We start from the raw sequence: 21,751 nt of genomic DNA on the forward strand, positions 1-21,751 counted from the left end.
CACCCCGTGAGGTGCCAGGGACACCCCTGAATGTGACAGTGACACCCCGTGAGGTGCCAGGGACACCCCTGAATGTGACAGTGACACCCCGTGAGGTGCCAGGGACACCCCTGAATGTGACAGGGACACCCCGTGAGGTGCCAGGGACACCCCTGAATGTGACAGTGACACCCCGTGAGGTGCCAGGGACACCCCATGAGTGTGACAGTGACACCCCGTGAGGTGCCAGGGACACCCCTGAATGTGACAGGGACACCCCGTGAGGTGCCAGGGACACCCCTGAATGTGACAGTGACACCCCGTGAGGTGCCAGGGACACCCCTGAATGTGACAGTGACACCCCGTGAGGTGCCAGGGACACCCCGCAGCGCAGCAGCTCCTGCCCTGTGCCCACAGCAGGGACAAGCTCTGGGATGTGCCCTGTGGATCTGGGTCCCTCCCGGTGGTGACAGCCCCAAAGCCACCGTGCCCTTGCCGGGCCCCAGCACCCCAAACTCCTGGAGACTGTCCCCAGGCTCCACCACCCCGAATTCCCAACAATTGTCCCCAGGCTCCACCATCCCGAATTTCCAGGGATTGTCCCCAGGCTCCACCATCCCGAATTCCCAGGGATTGTCCCCAGGCTCCACCATCCCGAATTCCCAACAATTGTCCCCAGGCTCCACCACCCCGAATTCCCAACAATTGTCCCCAGGCTCCACCATCCCGAATTCCCAACAATTGTCCCCAGGCTCCATCACCCCGAATTCCCAGGGATTGTCCCCAGGCTCCACCATCCCGAATTCCCAGGGATTGTCCCCAGGCTCCACCACCCCGAATTCCCAACAATTGTCCCCAGGCTCCACCACCCCGAATTCCCAACAATTGTCCCCAGGCTCCACCATCCCGAATTCCCAACAATTGTCCCCAGGCTCCATCACCCCGAATTCCCAGGGATTGTCCCCAGGCTCCACCATCCCGAATTCCCAGGGATTGTCCCCAGGCTCCACCATCCTGAATTCCCAACGATTCTCCCCAGGTTCTAGAACCAGAAATTCCTGATGATTGCCCCTGGGCCCACCCCAAACTCCCAGCAATTGTCCCGGGGCTCCAGCACCCCAAATTCCGGGCTGCAATATCCCGAATTCCCAGGGATTGTCCCCGGGCTCCACCATCCTGAATTCTCAGTGATTGTCCCCAGGTGCCAGCACCCCAAATTCCTGGCAATTGCCCCTGGGTTCCACCATCCCAAATTCCCAGCAACTGTCCCCACACTCCACCATCCTGAATTCCCAACTATTGTCCCTGGGCTCCAGCACCCCAAACTCCTGGTGATTGTCCCCAAGCTCCACCTTCCCAAACTCCCAGTGACTGTCCCCAGGTTCCAGCACCCCAAATTCCTGGCAATTGTCCCCAGGCTCCACTATCCTGAATTCCCAACGACTGTCCCAGGTTCCAGCACCCCAAATTCTTGGCAATTGCCCCTGGGTTCCACCATCCTGAATTCCCAGCAATTGTCCCCAGGCTCCAGCACCCCAAACTCCCGGCGATTGTCCCCAGTGGGAGCTCCCAGTTTAATCTGATGCAGCCCCACGGCACCGCCCAGTTTGGGGCTCTTTGGGTAAAACCCAGCTGCGGCACTCGGGGACGGCCGCTCCTGGATGTCCCAGCCCTTCCCTCGGCCAGGTGGAGCGAGGCACTGACCCAGGTAAGGCTCAGGCAGCTCCAGGGGTGGCAGCTGAGAGGCAAAAGAAGGTTTTTCAACCCTCTTTCATCTCTGCAGCCCCAAAGGAATTGGGGGAAATCCAATATTTTGCCATATTCCGTTCCTGCGGTGTGTGTGGGGAGCAGAGCTCGGCAGGGCTGGGTCACGTTTAAAGCAGAACTGCATTTGTCTCGGTTTTCGGTTGTTTCCTGGTTCTGGGGGTACTTTGAGAGCGCCATAAATTGTCAGGTGAAGGAATTGTCGGCTGAGGTGGTGTCCGGGGTGTTTGCTCCCTGGTGAGGTGGGAATTCGGCATTCCCAACCACGTCGTGGTGTGGTGACAATAATAACAATTAGCTGAGCGTGCAGCAGAGCATTAATTGTGAACTGAAATCCCAAGCAGAGCGTTAATTGTGAACTGAAATCCCAAGCAGAGCCTGTGGAGCTCAGTCCAACCCCCTATTCCCGGTTTCCCTGGGCAGGGCTCCGGGACATTTCCCCAGCTCAGGGACTGCTCCATGCCCGCTGTGCTCCTCCTGCATTCCTGAATCCCAAACCTTCCCAGGTACATTTTGTGCCCGTGCTGACAGCTCAGAGCTGCGCTGCTGGCGGCTCCTGCGTGGCTTTCCTGACGAATGTTAATGGGGGTTTCATTCCTGCGTGGATCCGGAGGGAATGGGAATCTGGGGAGGATGGAAGAGCGGCAGGTTTGGAGCTCTGCAGGGGAAGATGCAGGACAGACACTGAATTCGGGATGTGTTCTGGTGTTACCCTGCATTGTGTGGGAACATTTTTATTATTAAAGAAATTTTCCTTTGGTTTTATACAAAAGGGTCTGTGAACAAATTCAGAACCTTCCCCCTGTGCCAAGGTGAGAGTTCTCTCTGCTGTGGGTTCCTGGGGCACTTCAGGCTGCTGGAAGGACTTTTCTGTCATAGACGTCTTTTAAAATAGAAATTAAAATAGAAATGCACGTTGAAAAATCATGAGGAAGTCTGGATGGAGCCTGGGTTTTCATTCTCAGGGCAGCAGAGAAGGGGGAGCAGCTCCAGGACGCACCTCAGAGCCTGCCAGCCCCAGGGGCAGGGATGGGGACAGCCCTCACAACCCTCCCATCTCACCAGAATATTGCAGGGAGCTGTCAAAGAGTGGGGAAATCAGGGGGGCAAACATCCCAGACAGGAATAATCCCCATTTCAGAGAGGGGCAGAGAGGGCTGAACACGTTAAATCCTTTCCATCTGCCTCAGGGGCTGAAGTGGAACATTGAATTAGAGGATGGAAGCAGGGAAGAAAAACATCCTTTAAAAAGTGACGCTGTGATTTTGCTTTTCACTTAGAGCAGGAAAAAAGCGATTTCAAGCCCCTGAGGGAGGATGTGGGCTTACACCGTGGGCTTCACTGTCCTGCCCCACGTCGGAGGATTCCTTGGCTGGTTCCTGAACAGGAAGGAAATCCCAGCGTGGTACGAGAAGCTGAAAAAACCTTCCTGGTGCCCGTCCCGCAGAGTGTTCCCTGTGGCCTGGACCATGCTGTACACGGGCATGGGGTGAGTGCTGCCTCCCGTCCTGCTAGCCCTGGCACAGCCAGAGCAGCCCTGGCACAGCCAGAGCAGCCCTGCCAGGCTCTGCCCCTGCCCTGGGGGCTCCTGACCCCGCCAGCTGTGAGCCTGGCACGCTGCTGGCAGGGACACAGCCTGGGGGGGATGCCACCACCAGCCGTGGCACTGGGCAGGGGGTAGGAGCCGCTTTGGTGGGACAGGGGAGGTTTGGGAGGAGTGAGGGACAGGGAACCGTGGAATGGAATCATGGAATAGCCCGAGCTGCAAGGGGATCATCCAGTGCAGCTCCTGGCCCTACACAGACACCCCAAAATGCCACCCTGGGCATCCCTGAGATCCCAAAATGCCACCCTGGTCATCCCTGAGATCCCAAAATGCCACCCTGGGCATCCCTGAGATCCCAAAATGCCACCCTGGGCATCCCTGAGATCCCAAACTGCCACCCTGGGCATCCCTGAGATCCCAAAATGCCACCCTGGGCATCCCTGAGATCCCAAAATGCCACCCTGGGCATCCCTGGGGAGCTCTGGCAGCTTTGGGGCTGTGCCCATTCCCTGGGGAGCCTGGGCAGTGCCCAGCACCCTCTGGGGGAAGAACATTCCCTGATCTCCAACCTGACCCTCCCCAGAGCTGTTCCCTGCTCCCAGCGAGCAGCTCGGTGCCTGACGTGGATCCTGCTGTGGTGCAAATCTCTGGTGGGGAAAACACTCGTGCAGGAGGGACTCTGTCCCTGCCGAGGGTGGCTGCGGGCACTAACGGGTGTCCCTCTTCACAGCTACGCCTCCTACCTGGTGTGGAACGACCTGGGTGGCTGCACCAGCAAGGCCATCGTCCCCCTGGGGCTCTACGGGGCTCAGCTGGTGCTCAACTGGGCATGGCCACCCTTGTTCTTCGGTGCCCGCAACCTGAACATGGTAATGGGGCTTCCCTGCCGGCTTTGGGGCGCTTTGGGGCTGCGCTGAGGGCAATCATGGGGCTGTGCAAGGGGGTTTAGCCCAGCTGCAGCCGCTCCTGCCCACGGACAATGGTATCAGCCCCCTCCAGCCTCGCCCCGCTCCGATAGCCGGGGTGGGGGATCGGGGATCAGTGCCAGGGCTGCACCCCCCAGTTAAGGGTCGGGGCTGGGAGATAAAGTCCTTTGTGGGGTCACACCCTGAGTGACAACAGCTCTGTGGCATCCCTGCGGGGAGCAGCTCCCGGGGGCTTATCGGGCACAGCCAGGGCGGGGCTGGGGCTCTGCCACACCCGGGCTGGGCCACCGGGCTCTGCCTCAGGTGCCAAGGCCTGAGGTGACAGAGGCACAGCTGGGGATTCGCGTTCCCACCTGGATTTTGTCACTCTGGGGGTGAAAGGAGAGTTGGAGAGTTTGTTCAGTGGCCACCAGCACGAACAGGTTGTGACAGCACAGGGGACACTGCCCATGAGCAGGGTGCTGCTCATCTGTGGGGTTCCATCATGAGCAGAGATGAGAACATTAATTCCTCGTGGTGTGACAGCTCAGGTGTGATTGGAGCCCAGGGACAGCATCCTGGGGGTTGGGGTCTCTCCAGTGCCAGCCCCCATCCCTGTCCCAACTTCCCCACCTGTACCTGGATATTCTGGCCATTGGGGAGTTTGTTCAGTGGCCACCAGCACGAACAGGTTGTGACAGCACAGGGGACACTGCCCATGAGCAGGGTGCTGCTCATCTGTGGGGTTCCATCATGAGCAGAGAAGAGCACATTAATTCCTCGTGGTGTGACAGCTCAGGTGTGCTGATCAGAGCCCAAGGAGAGCATCCTGGGGGTCTCTCCAGTGCCAGCCCCCATCCCTGTCCCACTTCCCCACCTGTACCCGGATATTCTGGCCATTGGAAAATTGCCAGAACACACCAGCAGGAGCAGGTTGTGTCAGCACAGGGGACACTGGCCATGGGTAGGGTGCTCATCTGCAGGATTCCTCGTGGTGTGACGGCTCAGGTGTGCTGATCAGAGCCCAGGGACAGCATCCTGGGGGTCTCTCCTGTGCCAGCCCCCATCCCATCCCCAGCTCCCCGCGGTCCCGGGATATTTTGGCAGCGCGGGGTGGGGCCGTGCCGCGTTCCCGAGCTGGGACTCAGCTCTGTGTGTGTCCGTGTGTGCCGCAGGCTGTGATCGATGTGCTGTGCCTGGACGGGCTGGCCCTGGGCACGCTGTGCTCCTGGTACCGCATCAACCGGCTGGCAGCGCTGCTGCTGCTGCCCTACCTGGGCTGGCTGGCCATGGCCACCTGCCTCACCATCCGCATCTGGAAGGACAACCCCGAGCAGAAGTCGGGCAAGAGCGAATAAAACCCCGTTTCGTGTCGCTAAACTGTGCCCAGGTGAACCAAGGTGTAACGATTTCGGGGGGTTCATTTTGGGATTTGCCTCCTCCTCCTCCTCCTCCTCCTCCCAGCTCCATGGTGAGAGGTTTGCACCATTCCTTCCATTCATAGGGTTTTCTCCAGCAGGTTTGGGGGCTCCAGCTGTTCCCCGGCCTTAATGCCACCAGGTCAAATTCCAGCAGTCAAAACATCTGGAATAATTCAGGCTGGGAACCCCTCACCACTGCCACCATCCCCCGAGAGCAGAGCTTGGGCACCCACGTGGCAAATCCCATCTCCTCTGCTGGGACCAAACCAAAATGGTCTTCACCTCTGCATACCCATTCTTGAAAAACTTACTTGATTTGGTTTTAATTTTTTTTTAATAAATGGATCTTTTTAAAAGAAATTACTAGAGTTTTTAAAGAAATTACTTGATTTTAAAAAGAACGTATATTATTTGATTTTTTAAAAATATATTACTTGGTTTTTTTAAAGAAATTACTTGATTTTTTACAGAAATTACTTGGTTTTTTATAAGAACTTGATTTTTTTTAATGAATGATTTTTTAAGAAAATACTTGATTATGAAAAAGAAATTTCTCCTTTTTTTTTTTTTTTTTTTTGCTCTTTGTGCTGTTGCTTCGTGTTCCTGTATGGCCTAGTTTGTGCTTCAGCTCTTCATCTGCCAGCAGGGATGGGTCTTGCTCTGCTGGTGGATGGAGACTGGAGAGCATCCCACTCCTTCCCCTCCCTGCTGAGCAGCACCCAAATGCTTCTCCCAGGAGGAAATTCCTCTCTTCCACCTCGGTGTGCTGTTCCCCAGCAGAACTGAAAAGCTCACACCAGTGCCTTTGAAGAAAACACTTCATTTTGTTCTTTTTTTCAAGTACAGACACACGAGAGTATGTAAAATCTACGAGCCTGCTCCCAGTGCCTCGAAGGCTGTAATTAATGAAATAATTGGCAAAAAAACCCCAGGCAGAATCTGTCAGGTGCAGTGCAAGTGCCTCATCCTGGAGCATTTCCGCGCCATTATTAATCAGGAAAGGTTAAAATAGCAGGAATTCCAAAGGAATGGGATGGAATCAGCCACAAGGACTCATCCTTGTCTATCCCTTTCCCTAGAAACCTGAGCTCTGCTGTCTCCAGACAGAATTCACATCATTTTTAATTGCTGAAAGCACTAAATGTAAAGAGAAGGGGCACGTGGATCTTCTCCCTGGCACTGGCTGTAATCGGGGCTGTAATTAATTGGGGTTGTGATTGGGGCTGTAATTGGGGGTGAGGGGTACCCCAAGGCGGGTGGGAGGGCTCAGCTGGGGCTGTAACATAAATTGTATTTGCTTTGAATAAAACAAGCCGTTGTTGGTTTTTTTTTTGGAGAATAAATAAATAAATCCGAGTTATTCTCGCTGGACTGGTTTGGGGTGAGGCTCCCAAAAGCTCGAGGGATCAGGGAAGGGATTTGGGAAGGCTCCAGAGGTGGATGCATTCCCGGGGCAGGTTGGGAGCGCATGGCCTGGGTGGGATTGGAACCCCAAAGGTGCCCAAGGTCCCTCCTTGGGGACACCCTCCCTTGGGGACATCCCCGTGACGGGCTCCTCTGTGCCACCAGCCCAGCTCCGAGGTGAGCAGGACAATTCCTGCCTCTGGGAGCCCCCTGACTCCCATCCAGCTGGATTTTGGGAGATGCTGAACATTCCTGGATCCAGCCTGGGCAGAGCTGGGGGCTCAGCACCACTGAGACACGAACCCCAGGAGCAGCTGGAATTTGTAGTTCCTTGGAAAATCTGGTGGTTCTGTCATTTTGATCCATTATTTTTCCCCCCTGGCTTGGGATTTCTTTCCCCAGGGCTGCTGCCAGCCCAGGGCTGTGTGTCCCAAGGAAAAGCTGCAGGAAAAGGCTGTGGAGCAGGAGCAGCCCTGCCAGCAGCACTGGAGACATCAAAAACTGCTGGGAAAAAAAGAGAAATCCTATAACACTTCAGGGCTTTCTTTTCACGGCACTTATTTACAGCTTCTGTGCCTCCCAGGAAGTCCCTCATGCCAAGGGACAAATGGAAATTATTCCCCCGTTTAAATGAAGGTGGGGTCTGGCTGCACTTGGATTTGGGGGAGTTTGGGCGGATTTTGGCTCTGCCCATCCTGTCCTCAGGGAACAGGGATGAGCAGGGCCATCCAGAGAGGGCAGGAGGGATTCAAGGAGCCTTTATCTCCTTTTGGAAAGGGAGGAGAATCATTTAAATCTCATTTAAATTGATGGCTCTAGATCTGGCTCATACCTGCAACTCTTTAATAACATTTCCAATTAAATAGATGAATGCATATTTGATCAGCTTTCATAAATTTGGTCTATTTTCTCTTCCCACTTTTTTTCTGCAGGCAAAGGAAAATCTGGAATTAAGATTATTAGATTTTTTTTTCCATGTGTGCCCTCCCCATTTTCCCAGCTGCTGGGACTGGCTGCCTTGTTCTTGTTTTCCTTCCATTTTTTTCCTCTTCCCAGCCCACCTGTAAGTGAAGAAGGAGCTTTTCTTTGCCTCCTGCCTCTTCTCACAGGCAGCAAAAATAGCAAATATTCCTCCCTGTGCTATCCAGAGCAACTTGAAATCAATTGGGAAAATTAAATTCAGTGAGACACCTCCTGTATTAATATTTAAAGCATCATTTGGTGCATTTGCTGTTTAAACAGATACACTGAACCCCCTTGCATAAAAATAACTTTAATGACATCTCAAAGTCATCTGGAGGGTTTCTTGCCCAGACTGTGGAGCACAGCCCCAGACCAGCCTTGGTTTCGCAGAATCCTGGAATGGTTTGGAATGGAAGGGAACTGAAGGATCATCTCATCCCTGCCCCTGCCAGGGACAGCTCCCACTGTGCCAGGTTGGTTCAAGCCCTGTCCAAGCTCATGTTTATCCAGGCCCAACCCCAGATTTGCCTTTGGAATGGGCAAATCCTTTCCTTTCCTTTCCTTTCCTTTCCTTTCCTTTCCTTTCCTTTCCTTTCCTTTCCTTTCCTTTCCTTTCCTTTCCTTTCCTTTCCTTTCCTTTCCTTTCCTTTTTCCTTTCCCTTTCCTTTCCCCTTTCCTTTCCCCTTTCCTTTCCCTTTCTTTTTCCTCTCCCCTTTCTTTTTAATTTCCCCTTTCTTTTTCTCTCCCCTCTTTCCTCTCCCTCCTCTCACCCCCCAACCCACAGCTGTCCCAGCACTCTGCTGCAGCTCTCCCTGATTTGCTGCTGCCTGGAGCTGTGTCAAAGCACCCACCGAGGTGCCAGCCAGGGTTTGTCACCTCCGTGCAGGTGACACAGCTGCTCTGCCAGGCCCTGCCACAGCCCTGGTGCCGCAGGACACAAATTCCTGTGCTTGGAGCTCTCTTTCCACCAGAGCTGCTCGCAGGAAACTGCAGCAGGAGCTGCAGCCCTGCTGGGAGCTGTCATTAAGTCCCAGTTGGGCTTTAATTAATTGGGGAGGCAGCAGCACCTGCCAAGGCTCCTCGTGTGCCGGGCTGGGAATGGAGAGCCAGGGAGGGTCTGGATGGGAGGGTGAGGCAGTACCCAGGTGAGAGCATCCCTCACTTGGGGCTCAGCACAGCTGGAGCATCTTTCAGCAGGATTTGGGCACTGCCTAGGTCAATCCCGTGGGACAGGAGGCTTTCCAGCCCTCCTTGAAACCTTTTTGGTCCTGAGGCAGGAGGAGAAGGTCAGGTGAGAACCCCAAAGGAAGGAAGGGAGGAAGGAAGGGAAGCTGTCAGTGTTTATTTATTTGTCCCATAGTTACAGCTGGAAAAAGCAGGAGGGGGCTGGCTGCCAGACAATGTCTCCAGGGAGACGTTTGTTAGTGCCACCAGCTGTCCCCTCGGCATGGAGAGCACGGCTGACCGTGACTCACCCGGCCAGGCTCCTATTTCACTCTCCCATCTATCCCAAAATGTTCCTCCGGCCCCACAACGCCATGAAAGCTCCCTTTTCCTGGCATGGGCTGCGGCAGGCAGGTGTGGGTGATGGGGACAGGGATCAGCCAGGTTAACTCCAGGAATTGCTGCTGCAAGGAGAGAGACAGCGGCGACCTGCAGGGGACACGGGGCTGCAGAGATCCCTGGTGGGGGATAAAAGCCATCAGAGCCCTCTAAAGCCACTGAAGAGGCTGCTCTGGACTTGGATGGATGCAGGATCCTCAATATCCAAAACTCCAGCAGAGCCTGGAAGGTTCTCCCAGCACAGGCTGTGCCTTAGGCCAGTCCTGAGTGTCCCCCGTGGCTGAGCCGTGATGCCCCGGCTGAGGGAGCTGGGAAGGGTCTGGAGAGTCCTGAGGGAACTGGGGAAGGGTTTGGAGAGTCCTGAGGGAGCTGGGAAGGGTCTGGAGAATCCTGAGGGAACTGGGGAAGGGTTTGGAGAGCCCTGAGGGAGCTGGGAAGGGTTTGGAGAGCCCTGAGGGAGCTGAGGAAGGGGCTCAGCCTGGAGAAAAGGAGGCTCAGGGGAATTTCTGGCTCTGCACAACTCCCTGCCAGGAGGGGACAGCCAGGGGGGATTTGGGATTTTATCCCAGGGAACAGGGACAGGAGGAGAGGGAACGGCCTCAGGCTGTGCTGGGGAGACTCAGGTTGGACATCAGCAGGAATTTCTTCATGGAAAGGGCTGGGAGGGGCTGCCCAGGGGGGTTTGGAGAGCCCATCCCTGGAGGTGTCACCTGGAGGTGGCACTGAGTGCTCAGGGTGGGGATCGGGCACAGCCTGGACTCGATGATCCCAGAGGGATTTCCCAGCCTCAAGGATTCTGTGATTTTATGAACAAATTCGGAAGCAACTGGATAAAATAAGAAATCAGTGGGGACAGGTGGAAAGGACAGCCAAACTCTGGCTGGCAGGGGCACAATTTGGGGTCCTCTGAGTGCTGCTGGGAGGCCCCTCCTGAGCCCCTGGGGACACATTTGGGGTCACAAGGAGCCAGCAGAGCCCTCACCCACCCCAGCTCCGACGCAGCAGCTCCGTGGTGCTCTTTTATATTTTTGGCTGCGGTAGGGGGAGGATCATGGCTGTTCCAAGCACTGCCCTAGAAGGAGCTGGGGAGCAGCTGGGAAAGGCTGGAGAGAGGGGGAGCCTCGGTGCCACATTCCCCAGATTAGATTAGAGCTCAGCCCTCGGAGGGGCCAGGCTAAAGCTGCAGCAAAACTGGGACCCCAGCCATGAAGAGCTTCCAAAAATAAAGCGGAGTGGGTCAGAGGGACTGGAGAGGGGCTGAGATGCTGCTTGAAAATATCAGGATTAGGAGGAAATGAGCTGTCAGTCATTGGGAGAGGATTCCCACCCTAAAAGCAGCCCCTGAAATGTCAGAGGTGACAGCAATTGGACAGGGGAGGTGGAATTGGAGCGTTGTCACCACACAGGAGGCAAAACAACGCCCCTGCCCTGCAGGAAAGTATTTTAGGCTTAAAAATAAATAAAATCCTGCGCCGTGGAAGATATATGTTCCATGGATAGGATGTCTTGAAATTTGTCAAATCCTCAGTTGGGCTGTCACCACTGCCGGCTCTCTCACCTAAACAACACCACCTAAACAACAACTCATCAAAGGGGTGCTCTGTCCCCAAAAACTTCATCCATGGTGGCACTGGGGAAAAGCTCCAAAGGATATCCAGCCCAGCAAAGGCAGGGTGATGGCAAGGGGGCTGGGAAGAGCAGCCAGAATTAATTATCTGTGATAATTCGTTATTAATTTTCTCTGATAATAAATGACCTGCCTGGTGGTGTGGATTTATTTCATTTTGTGATGGTGCAGCCTCCTCCCAAGGCTCTAAAGAGCTGAATTTAACAGGATCACAAAGGCTGACTTGGCTCCAAGGCAGATGTTCCCACTGATTTGATTTTTATGGAATACCTCTTCTCCTCCTCAAACTAAGAGCAGGTTTTTCCACTAATACTGACTGAATACTCCATCAGATACAGCAGAATATTCCATATTTACTCAAAGTTTGCTGCTGGTGGGTTCTGAGCTAAGCGCAGAGCCCACATTGATTTCCAGAGTGCTTTGATTCCAAAATCCTGCACAGCCACACTTTTCCCACTTCCTTTGCCACATGGCATGGCCAGGATTGGTCCCTGGGAAAACCTCATCCAGGTTTTTAATTAAACTCAGCTCAGGCAGGATTGATACGAACTGTAAATGATTGAAATTGAGAGTGAGATGCTGGGATAGTTTCATATAATCCTGAAGGGAACAAAAAAGAAATGGGAAAACCCTTCCAACCCAGATATATCCCAGTGCACTGGGAACTTCTGGAACACTCAGGAAATGGGGAGGAAAATGCAGAAGAATGGGAGAAGCAGCACTGTTGCCCACTGGGAATTCCAGCTGGACTTTCAAACATTTGGGAGAAGGTTCTGGCTTGGATTTACAGCTCCAACCAGGAGATTTCCCCTAAAAGTCCTGCACGAGCAGGGTGGGAGGAACCACAGGATGCTCCAGGTGATCCAGGAAGCCAAACCCACCAAAACCAGAGATTTTCCAGCAAAATGGCCACAACCCCTTCCCCTCTTGCCTGAGCCAGGCCAGGCTGAGCTGGTCCTTCAAGGTCAGCCATGGAATCCAGTGGCAGAGGAGGGAGAGGGCTGTGAGAGCAGGGAGTGCCCCGTGCCAGCCGTCCGTCACCCCACAGGATAAATACACGCTCGAGCTTCCAGGATTTTCCATCAGGGAAAATTACGGGCTCATCCCACCCACTGAGAAGTTGTCACTTGGCTTGAAATTAAAAGGGGAGCAAAAGGGGCTGCTGAAAGGAGCTGGAGAGAGCAGGGGAAGGAGGTGACACCTGAGAGCCCTGGGTCACCCAACCCTGTCCAGCCCCTGCCGCCGCTGCCGCTTTGTTCCATATTTAGTTCCTGACAACTGTGCCTGGGGCAGGAACTCCCAGCTCTGTTTTCCCTCCTCCCTCGGCTCCCAGAGCTCTCAGAAATTGCTCTTTCTCTCTCCCCGTGGCCACAGCTCGGTCCCAGTGTCCTGGGGAAGATGGCAGAGAAGCAGGAGGAGCCCAGCAACGCCCAGAACGGGGAACCCGACAACGCCGAGGAGGGCGAGGGGAAGAAGAAGAAGGTGAAGAGGGAGGACCTGCCACCCTTTGAGATTGTGACAGGGTAAGAGATTGGGATCTAAATATGAAATTGGGGGAGTTCAGTGAGTTCCGTCCCAGCTTTTAGGTCAGGCAACACAAGCAGCATCTTCTGCCAGTGCATTTCTGAAGAGTCTGAAATGGTTTGGATTTGTTGTGGGATTTTGTTCTAAGTTTTGCTGACTTTTAGAGGATGGGCTCCCACCAGGCAGGCACAGAAGTGCACTTGTTTTATAGGAACAGCTGTGTTTCTGCAGTGCTGGTTCCCTCCCAACCCCGCTGATGGGATGGGGATGGAGGTGTTGGCTTTGATGAGAGCTTGGTATTGATTTCTTGCTGTGATCAATGGCTCTTGTCTGAGAGTTTCTCCACCTGTGGATCAGGAAAAACACCCCTGCTATGGCTGATTGGCTTGATGGGCCTGAGGGACAGATTTTTCAAGAGACCTAAAGGTTCACATTTTCAAGAGCTCCACAGCCACAGCTGGAACCTGACTTTCATAAAGAAACCAAAAAGCCCAACTTGCAGAAAGGCTCCAAAACAAGAGGCAGTTTTGAAGAGAGCAGGGCAGCAGGGAGCCTGGCCTTTGGAAAAGCGAGATATCACTGGTGGAAGCTGAACTCTCAGCCATAATTGACAGCTGCAAGTTGGAAAAGCCCTGGGTGTCTGCTCCCTCCAAATGCTCCCTGGAGGAGCAGCAGAATGAGTCCTTCTCCCCTCATATTTCCCTTATCAGTCACCAAAGGAGTGTCCCAGCAAATAAATCAACTACTGGATTTCTTCCAGCTCCTTAAAACTAAAGCTCAGGCCTCCAAAATATCCCCTGGAATCCTTCTGTCTGTGCCACAGGCTCTGCAGGTGAAATTTGGCTGCCTGTTCTGACCAGGATGAGTGAGGCAGGACAGCACCCCTGCCACAAAACTGGGTTCCATTCCTGCTCAGGGGAGGAAAAATCTCCATTCCCTTCTCAAAATGTGACTGCTGTGAAAAAAAAAGTCCTTTTTTGGGGTGGTCTCTGTCAGACATAATCATAGGAATAAATGATTAGCAGTGGCTTTTAAGGAAAGAACATCCCTCTGCTAGGAATGGAGCTAAGGCACCAAAAATTGTGGCTATAAACCACTGGGCCAAGTTCTGAACACCTAAGACACGTCCTAAAATGAATTTTAATGAGGAAATTGGGTTTTCTAGCCTTGGAGGACTCAGCCTGCAGTTAGAAATGCTGAGGGACTGAGGAGGATGTCCAAACTTCCCTGCCAAGCCCGAGGCCCTGGGCTAACCGTGGCTGGAAAACTTCCTCAGCACCATCCTGCAATTAAATCCTTTCTTGGAATGCCACAGGTGTTCCAGGATTTGACAGGATTTTCCACCCTGCAAAGGGAAGAGTGAGGAAGTGAAGCAGAAATCCTAAAGGACCCCCAAAGAGGTACAGAAAGCCCAGAGATTTTTTAGTTTCATTTTAAGGAGGACACCGGGAGATCAGGCCAGGCCTTAACCTGGGATCCCCACGAGGGTTTTCCCAATGATTTAAAAATTCCCAGCCAATCAAGGCAGTTATGGGAGTGATGAGGAAACACAAGTGCAGCCAGGGAAGAAGCACTTAAACCCAATTATGTTGCATTTCAGCTTCAGCCCTCGGATTAGGGGCATCTCAGGACTCCCAGCCAAGTTCTCACTCTGCTGCTTACAGCTCCAGGAGGAGTCTGGCTTCCAGGAATCACTGGCAAGCCAATTACTCTCTTTAAGAATATTATCCCTTTTTTTTTTTGGCTGAACACAGCCTGTAATCCCAATCTGGGAGCATTTCCTGCCACATTTATTTCCACTTTCCCCAGGTGTAAATGAGGCTTCTTGTAGGAACAATTCCTTGTTAGTCTTTTAGATAATCCACATTTTTATTTCCTCATTAGATGTTTTCCTTCTCTCCTCTGTGACAGTGCCAGGGTACCACTGGCACACTGACTCTTTCCTCCAGCCCACCTGATTTCAGCAACTTCAATCCCAGATTGAAGATTCTGCCTCAAAATTCAATTTTTTTTTTTTTTTTTGGTCTCAATATGATCTATCACTTTGCTACCCAGGGAAAACTGATAAATTAGGTTGGAGCATTTAGAAATCCCTTAAAAATGTCATTTAATGATGCTTTTTTCAGGGGAGGTTTCAATTTTGACCTTTCCTATCCTCAGGTGAGCTGGGCCACCCCAGCCTGGTGTCAGAGCAGGGGTTTATATTGAGAATATGAGGGAATTCAATGCCTTTGAACAGTTTTTAAATTATTTCCATGAACATTTTTACTCTCCACAACCCCCTGGCAGGAGGCTGGAGCTAGGTGGAGATCAGCCTCTTCTCCCAGACAACAGGATGAGGGGAAATGGCCTCAAATTGTGCCAGGGGAGGACATCAGGGGGAATTTCTTCACAGCGAGGGTTGCCAGGCATTGGAATGGGCTCTGAGTGTTGTTTCTATTCCTTATTGGAACGTTATTAATGGAACTAATGCAGATTCCAAACTGCTGGGAGCAGAATCGAGGTGAACATCCCAGCTAAGCTCAGGCACACGCCGAGATAAGCAATAAAATCCATCAGGAAGGGCTGGCTAAATGCAGCTCCCAGTCAATCCAGCCTGAGTCAATCCATCCTGGAGCAGGTTGCTGCTGCTTCAGCTGTTCCATGAAAACCCAGAGCCAACCTCGTCACTGCTGTGACTCTGCTGTCAGAGAGTTAAATCAGGGATGAAATTCCCTGTGCCTTTGATGTATTTAAAAACCTGATGTTATTGTGAAACCACTCATTGCAGACATCGCTCTGGAATGGGTGTCTCATGTCTGCCCTTCAAATCATTAATTAAAGAATACTTAGCCAAAGAAGCACCCATTATCCAGGATACCAAGCAGGAAATGTGCTATTCTTGGAAGCACGTGCATTTTTTCCCACTTTTCCATCCCTTTTCCTTCCTATCTCCAGAGCCATCCCATGAGATGTTCCACCACGAGGTGATCTGGGAGTCACAAAAGGGAAGATGTGGACAATGAATTAAAAGAGTAGGTGAAGTTTATCAGTAGGAACCCACATTTCAGTATGGAAATCCACATTTTCACAGCAAAGTTGGATTTGATCCTGGATATTTTACAACCTAAACCTTGGAACACAGAAATCAGGGGCGATGCAGTGATTTGTCCACGGGATTTGGGTCATGGGTAGAGCTGACCCAAAAGTGTGATCCTTACCTAAATCTGCCTCTGAGCCTCCTCTCTGCTCTGCTCTCCTCTCCCAGGGAACGCCTCCCAGCCATCTTCTTCAAATTTCAGTTCAGGAACGTGGAGTACAGCTCGGGCAGGAACAAAACCTTCCTGTGCTACGTGGTGGAGACGCAGGGCAAGGAGCCGGTGACCAGCCGGGGCTACCTGGAGGACGAGCACGCGGCCGCCCACGCCGAGATGGCCTTCTTCAACACCATCCTGCCCACGTGCCAGGCGGGTGCCCGCCACGATGTCACCTGGTACGTGTCCTCCAGCCCCTGTGTCACCTGTGCCCAGAGGATCTGCGAGGCCCTGCGCAAGAACAAGGGGCTGCGCCTCACCATCATGGTGGGCAGGCTCTTCATGTGGGAAGAGCCCGAGATGCAGGCGGCCCTCAGGAGCATGAAGGAGGCCGGCTGCAAGCTGAGGATTATGAAGCCTCAAGACTTTGAGTATGTCTGGAAGAACTTTGTGGAGCAGGAGGAAGGGGAGGAGGCCAAGTCCTTTGTGCCCTGGGAGGATATTCAGGAGAACTTCCAGTACTATGAGGAGAAGCTGGCGGAGATCTTGCACTGAGGCCCAGGTGAGTGAGGGGGTCACTCATTAACTCCCCTCTCTTTAATTTGGCTTCCAATTTCTCTTACTGTCAGCTGAATATTGCTAATAATCCCAGGCAGTGGGTTTCCCCCACAGCACATTCCCTAGGGATTTAGTGCTTTTCTGTCTTCTCCTCCAGGAATAAAGAATAAAAAAGTTCCAGGGCCACCACAACACCTCCCTGTTCCCCACATGGATGATGTTCAGGACAACAGTGAGAGGAATGGAGATCGAAGGGGATTTAACTCACACCCCAAAGTCTAAAAACACCAATAAAGGAAATCCCAGTTGTTGCAGAATTCCCTTTTCTAGGGGGTACTCAAGAGTCACCTCTGAGTCTCTAGGATGTCTCTTTTTCCCTCCCCAGGATCAGAAAGGATCCATGAAGAGATGTGACAGACCTGGACCCCTGGGACAGTCCTGCTTCCCAAAGCTTTGATTCCAGCAGGATGGAGAACCAGCCTCTGGGAGACAAGGCCCTGTGGGACTCCAAACACACACACACGACACAGACCTCTGGTGTTTGGGATTTTTTGGGTGTTTTTTGTTCCTCCCCCTCCCTGCCCCAACCAAACCCATGCTGTGGTGAAAGGGATGGCAGTGATCCACAGGCAGGCTGTGGGATCATATTCTGGGAATATTTCATGGGAAGAGACCTTAGAACAGAGCTGCTGGTTAGATAAATGCATTAGAAAGGGGAAAAGAAAGGGATTTAAAGTGAAAGTTTTCTCCCTCTGTTCCAATAGTCAGAGCTGTGATTTAATTCAGAGCCAACAGCTCTCTTCCAAATCATGATGGAGCCCAAGAACTCGATATCAAACAATGTTGTTTGGGATATAAATGTGGGAAAAGCAGAGTGAAATAAAATGGGAAGCCACTGCAAAAGCCAAATCACTGTTTATTCCTTCTTCTCTACTTGCAAGAAGTCCTAAATTGAACCTGACAAGTCTGAGTTCAAGGACATCCTGGGACAGCCACACAGGGAATATTTTGTAGCTGGGAAGGGAGAACTAAATGCCAAAAAAATTTCCAGAGTACACACAAGTGTTGGAGAACAGGATCATTTTCCATGTAAAACAAAGCTCACAGGGATGCCATGAGTAAGGAACCAGAACAAAAACCCAGACACAAATAAGGGGAAAGACTGAATCCATGAGCAGCCTCAATGCCTGTTGTGGATCACCTCATTGTTCCAAATTCCACTTTGTTGCTTTTCCCAGCTACAGCAATTCCACACCAAACAGGTTTACAAAATATGGGCAAGGAACAAGGAGAGTAAGGATAGGGAGATCTTAAAGACAAACAGGATTTGCAGCAGCAAAAAGCCCCACAGCACTGAGTAACCAGTCCCTTTCCAAGGAAGCCAACTGGGAACCCTGTCATGTTACAAAATTCCCAACTCTTACATCCCATTTTTATATTTCTTCCACACACCTGGCACTTTTCTGGGTATTAAGAATGAGAAATCCAAAAGATTTGTTATTGTGGGAGGGTTTAAAAACCAAACACAAAGGGAAAGTGTGTGGCAGTTCCTCAGTTCTGGAACAAACTCTTCCAAATCAGTTTTCCATAGATCTCAGGAAGCAGGGGTGGTATTGATTTGCTTTTGTTTTGGGTGACAAAGACCAACCTTTGTGTAACACCTGAACTACAAATGCAACAAAGAAAGAAATGTGAAAATCCCACCTTCAGCTCCATCCTGTGAGTTTTTAGAGCATATCAGCCTGTTTGGATCCTCACCAAACAGAGCTCTGCAGACTATAAACCATGGAGCTGCTGAATAAAACACACCCACCAGGTGTATTTACTCCCCTCCAGCAATCCCAGCCTGTCCCCAGAACAGCCACAGGTACCAATCCAACAGCAGGGCACTGTTTATTTCACATCACAGCATGATCCTGAGTGAGCACATTCTCAGCAAACCAAATTTGTGGCCGGAAGGGAGAAATGAAACCATTCCACCTGTGAGCAGAGGTGAGTGGCCCCAGTGCCAGGCAGGGCATCGCAAACAGAACAAAGCAGAGGTGCCAGCGCTGCCTGGGGCAGCTCATCAGCACCAACCCAAAGAGAAACCCACGAGGCAGCGGCTCCGTTTCACTGCGTGGAGCCCCAGTGACACCTGGTGGCTGCAGGGACACACTGGGAGCTCCCCCAGGGTTTTCACAGCGCCGCTGCCTCCTGCTAATTAACAGCCCAAATGAACTTCTCTGGAGCTTGCTGCTGCTGGAAGGCCCTGTCACTGTCACACAAGTGAGTGACACCCGAATGCAGAACATGCTCCACGGACAGGTCCCCCCTTTGTCAGTTCACAGGTTCTGCTCCCAAAACTGGGGGAAATGGGGATCTTCGTTCTGCTCACAGGCTGTAAACTGTGATCTTGATGTCAGTGTTCTCAAACACTTCCTCAAGGATGGCTGACACCTTTTCCCACTGCAGGCCATCGAGTCCACATCCAATCCTGGAAGATAAAGCACCAAAAGAGCCTTGCTGGGCTTTGTGCTGCGCCCAACCAGCCCTGAGAGCAGCTGCAGTTTGAGGTGGCCCTGCCACAGCCCCCCATAAACCCACAGGATGTGGGGAGAACAAGGAAACAAATGCACAGGGAAATGCAAATTAGATGTGCCCAACTGAACAGAGGAGTTGGGTAGAGGTGGATGCTTGAATTCTTATCTCACAGCAGGGCATCATCCCTCAGACATCCCTCTAGAAATTAAACACCCAAGCACTGGCACGCAGCTCCTGAGCCCCTCACCTGGGCATGGAGATGTCGGTGACTCCATTGTTCAGGCAGTGAGCTTTCATGGCTTCCAAGCTCTTCCGCATGCTCTCATACGTGGGCTTGTGAGAAACCTTCTGCTTTGTAATCTACAGAAAAATAGAAAAGCTCAGCTGGGCCTTGGGCATGACCCCTGCAAACTTCTGTGTGTTATAAATATTGTTACAAAACACACATTCCCCGATATCCCAAAACTCCACACCCAGACTTGCCTCTGTGCAGAGACCTGAGCAAAGAACATTTCACAGCTTAAACACCCTAATTCAGCAGCCAGTTCTGTCCATGTCAAGTTGAAATGCAGATGCACACAACAGCTTGGCTGCTCCTCACAGGCAATGGTTAAGGACACATCTCTTATTGAGAGGAACATTCCAGAAACTCCCTTCCAGTGCCCGAAGGGAGCCAACAAGACAGAGACTATTTATTTTCAAGGATGTGGAGTGACAGGCCAACAGGAATGGCTTGACATTGCCAGAGGGCAGGATTAGATAGGATATTGGGAAGGAATTGTTCCCTGTGAGGGTGGTGAAGCCCTGGCACAGGGTGCCCAGAGCAGTTGTGGCTGTCTCATCCCTGGAGGCGTCCAAGGCCAGGCTGGACAGGGCTTGGAGCAGCCTGGGATAGGGGAAGGTGTCCCTGCTCAAGATGAGATTTAAAGTCCCTTCCCACCCCAACTATTCTGCGTTTCCCTGATTCCATGAACACGACCAAAACCCCCCCAGCTATTAATGTCTGATATGTGACACACTTTAGCTCCAGGGAGGCGTCCCAGTGCCACCCCAGCCCTTACCAGGTAGTAAATGTACCGCTCATCCCTCTGCAGAACCGCCACCTCCCCTGTCTTCTTTTCTAAAGCACAAAAATCAAGGTGTTTTTAGAACAGCCACACTCCATCACCCCAAGTAGCTCCAACACCCTCCGTGCTGGAAATCAGGAGCTCCTTCAGGCACCACTCACTTTGATCCAGGAGCTCCTGGACGCCTCCAAACTTCTTCTTGAAGAGCACGGCGATGCCGGCACCCATGCGGCAATCCTCGCTGATGCAGTGAGCCAGGGCGTCCGTGCCTGGGCACGAGAACAGGTCCCCCTTCACACACCTGATCTGCAGGGCAGGGGCAACAAAACCTCCTCAGAGAGCACACTTAGCACACAGGGCTCTGCTGAGCAGGGACTGGGCAGCAAGAGGGGCTGGGTTTGAGTTTGTTGTGCAGGGTGGAAGTGTTTTGAGCTGGCACAGGCTACAAAACCCAAGGGAAGGAATTACAAACCCCACTTGTGGAATTACAAACCCCACAGACAGAACTACAAACCAAATTCACAGCTTTACAACCCCAACTCAGAGAATAACAAACCCAACATAGAGAATTACAAATCCACTACAGAGAATTGCAAACCCACTACAGTGAATTACACACCCCATACACAGAATTACAAGCCCACTACACCTTCTCAACAAGATCATTTATGAGCATCACGTGCCAGCTCAGCAGGTAATCTTACAAAATCAAAGCTTAAAAAGGTAATTACATGACAGGGAGCACAGCAGCACCAGTCTCGAGGTGCGCAGGCAGGTAGGTGAGCTCTGTGCTGCTGCACAGCATCTGCCCCACTGACATTACAGACAAAAAGCACATTGAATTCAGCACTGGCAGTCACTTTGCTCTCAAAAGCTGCAGGATGCAGCCAGTGCCGTGCTGTAATGAGGGGAAGGCCTCTTTGCACAGACAATAGTATCCCACGTAACCCATTTCCTACGCACTCTCTCCTCCTGATCCTTGGAGAAGTGGGTGGCCATGGTAACGTGGGGTATGGAGAAGGCTCCTGCGGCTGGAAAGATGAGAGAAAAACAATTATTAGGAACCTCAAGCTAGGCAGTAAGAGTGTGTTAGAGGGGGCAAGGCTGAGCCTAAATGATCTGTGACAGCGGGACAACCATGACACCCCTGAAGATGCCGGTGCCCCGGACCCGGTCCCGCTGCGCCTACAGCTCCGGCCTGGGAGGAGGCCCCAGCCCTGGGTCACGGCACAGTGAGCACCCCCAGGCTGCCGCCCTCCTCCTCACCACCATTATCGCCCTCCTCCTTCCCCTCCCACCCCTCAGCGCCACTCGGCCGCCGCACCCGCGGGGCGCACAGCGATCAACCGGGCCGGGCCCACGGCCTGCGCCACGCCGAGCCTGCCCAGCGCCGCCCACATCGCTCCGGCCGAGCCGCAAGGGCGGCCCCGCCTCACGGCCACACCGCACCGCCTCAGCCGGCACGGCGGCTCCGCCTCAGGGGGACATTGGCGATTCCGCCTCAGCGGCTCCGCCTCGCGGCGAAATGGCGGATCGTCCTCAGCCCACACGGCGGTGCGGCCTCACACGACATGGCGGCCCCGCCCCACACGACATGGCGGCCGCGCCTCACACGACACGGCGGCCCCGCCCCACACGACATGGCGGTGCGGCCTCACACGACATGGCGGCCCC

The 21,751-nt window shown here is 52.7% G+C and overlaps 2 protein-coding genes across 3 annotated transcripts; one reads left to right on the forward strand and one right to left on the reverse strand.

Moving 5' to 3' along the window:
• The first annotated feature begins 1,591 nt into the window (after positions 1-1,591).
• On the forward strand, positions 1,592-17,396 carry APOBEC2 (apolipoprotein B mRNA editing enzyme catalytic subunit 2). Its single transcript, XM_068173537.1, has 6 exons — positions 1,592-1,687; positions 3,024-3,232; positions 4,020-4,157; positions 12,537-12,695; positions 15,944-16,491; positions 16,873-17,396. Exons 2-5 carry the CDS (start codon positions 3,060-3,062, stop codon positions 16,482-16,484), a joined length of 1,011 nt encoding a protein of 336 aa, XP_068029638.1. The 5' UTR covers positions 1,592-1,687; positions 3,024-3,059; the 3' UTR covers positions 16,485-16,491; positions 16,873-17,396.
• On the reverse strand, positions 17,384-21,636 carry OARD1 (O-acyl-ADP-ribose deacylase 1). 2 transcript variants are annotated; one of them, XM_068173536.1, is made up of 6 exons: positions 21,402-21,636; positions 21,041-21,108; positions 20,239-20,383; positions 20,072-20,130; positions 19,258-19,370; positions 17,384-18,963 (listed from the first exon to the last, which is right to left on the reverse strand). In XM_068173536.1, exons 1-6 carry the CDS (start codon positions 21,475-21,477, stop codon positions 18,861-18,863), a joined length of 564 nt encoding a protein of 187 aa, XP_068029637.1. In that variant the 5' UTR covers positions 21,478-21,636; the 3' UTR covers positions 17,384-18,860. The 2 variants fall into 2 exon arrangements, with proteins under 2 accessions (XP_068029637.1, XP_068029636.1); XM_068173535.1 differs by lacking the exon at positions 21,402-21,636 and adding an exon at positions 21,376-21,394.
• Between the last annotated feature and the right edge of the window lie 115 nt (positions 21,637-21,751).

This window comes from Anomalospiza imberbis, chromosome 26 (assembly GCF_031753505.1).
Source record: "Anomalospiza imberbis isolate Cuckoo-Finch-1a 21T00152 chromosome 26, ASM3175350v1, whole genome shotgun sequence".
Taxonomy (NCBI): Eukaryota; Metazoa; Chordata; class Aves; order Passeriformes; family Viduidae; genus Anomalospiza; species Anomalospiza imberbis.

Coding starts and splice junctions, on each gene's coding strand:
- APOBEC2 (XM_068173537.1), top strand. CDS start 3,060: ATGTGGGCTTACACCGTGGGCTTCACTGTCCTGCCCCACGTCGGAGGA. Junction 3,233..4,019: donor ATGCTGTACACGGGCATGGG/GTGAGTGCTGCC, acceptor CCCTCTTCACAG/CTACGCCTCCTACCTGGTGT. Junction 12,696..15,943: donor CCCTTTGAGATTGTGACAGG/GTAAGAGATTGG, acceptor CTCCTCTCCCAG/GGAACGCCTCCCAGCCATCT.
- OARD1 (XM_068173536.1), bottom strand. CDS start 21,477: ATGTGGGCGGCGCTGGGCAGGCTCGGCGTGGCGCAGGCCGTGGGCCCG. Junction 20,384..21,040: donor CCAAGGATCAGGAGGAGAGA/GTGCGTAGGAAA, acceptor CCTGCCCTGCAG/ATCAGGTGTGTGAAGGGGGA. Junction 20,131..20,238: donor CCAGGAGCTCCTGGATCAAA/GTGAGTGGTGCC, acceptor TTTGTGCTTTAG/AAAAGAAGACAGGGGAGGTG.